The sequence below is a fragment of the Condylura cristata genome, unplaced genomic scaffold (assembly GCF_000260355.1).
Source record: "Condylura cristata isolate star-nosed mole 26May11 unplaced genomic scaffold, ConCri1.0 scaffold00074, whole genome shotgun sequence".
NCBI classification, from domain to species: Eukaryota; Metazoa; Chordata; class Mammalia; order Eulipotyphla; family Talpidae; genus Condylura; species Condylura cristata.
Window position 1 is genome coordinate 327,734 of NW_004567175.1, and position 678 is coordinate 328,411.

General features: G+C 73.0%; 1 protein-coding gene across 1 annotated transcript in view; it reads left to right on the forward strand.

Moving 5' to 3' along the window:
- Positions 1-2: 2 nt before the first annotated feature.
- Positions 3-678, forward strand: part of PAOX (polyamine oxidase (exo-N4-amino)) — a gene marked incomplete at its 5' end in the record, with an annotated part of 6,002 nt that continues 5,326 nt past the window's right edge. Inside the window, one exon of the mRNA XM_012734820.1 lies at positions 3-484. Coding sequence (XP_012590274.1) covers positions 3-484 — 482 coding nt within the window. The remainder of the gene's footprint in view (positions 485-678) is intronic.

Consider the following 678-nt stretch of genomic DNA (forward strand, 5'->3'; position numbering starts at 1 on the left):
GCGTGCTGGAGGTGGGCGCCCACTGGATCCACGGGCCCTCGCCCGGCAACCCCGTCTTCCAGCTGGCCGCCGAGTTCGGGCTGCTGGGGGAGAAGGAGCTGTCGGAGGAGAACCAGCGGGTGGAGACCGGGGGCCACCTGGGGCTGCCCTCGGTGAGCTACACTGGCTCTGGGGCCAGCGTGAGCCCGCAGCTGGTGGCCGAGGTGACCGGTCTGTACCACGGCCTCGTCGACCGGGCGCGGGAGTTCCTGCCCGCGGCCGGGCCCCCGGCGCCCAGCGTCGGGGCGTTCCTCAGGGAGGGGGTGCGCCAGCACATGGCCGGCTGGACGGAGGGCCGGGAGACGCAGGCGCTCAAGCTGGCCGTGCTGAGCAGCCTCTTCAACGTGGAGTGCTGCGTGAGCGGCACCCACAGCCTGGACCTGCTGGCCCTCGGCCCCTTCGGCGAGTACACTGTGCTGCCCGGGCTGGACTGCACCTTGGCCGGGTGAGTGCCCGCTGCCCGCCCGCCGCAGCCGCACCCTCCCGCGCCGGCCCCCCCGAACTCCAGGCCGCCCCCCAGTCCCGGGGTCCCGACCCTCAGGCGGGGGAGGCCTTTGTCTCCCCTGTTTCAACGGGAAAAACACCCGATGATGGGCACAGGGGTGCTCTGTAGCTGCAGACCACACGCACACGGCGCAC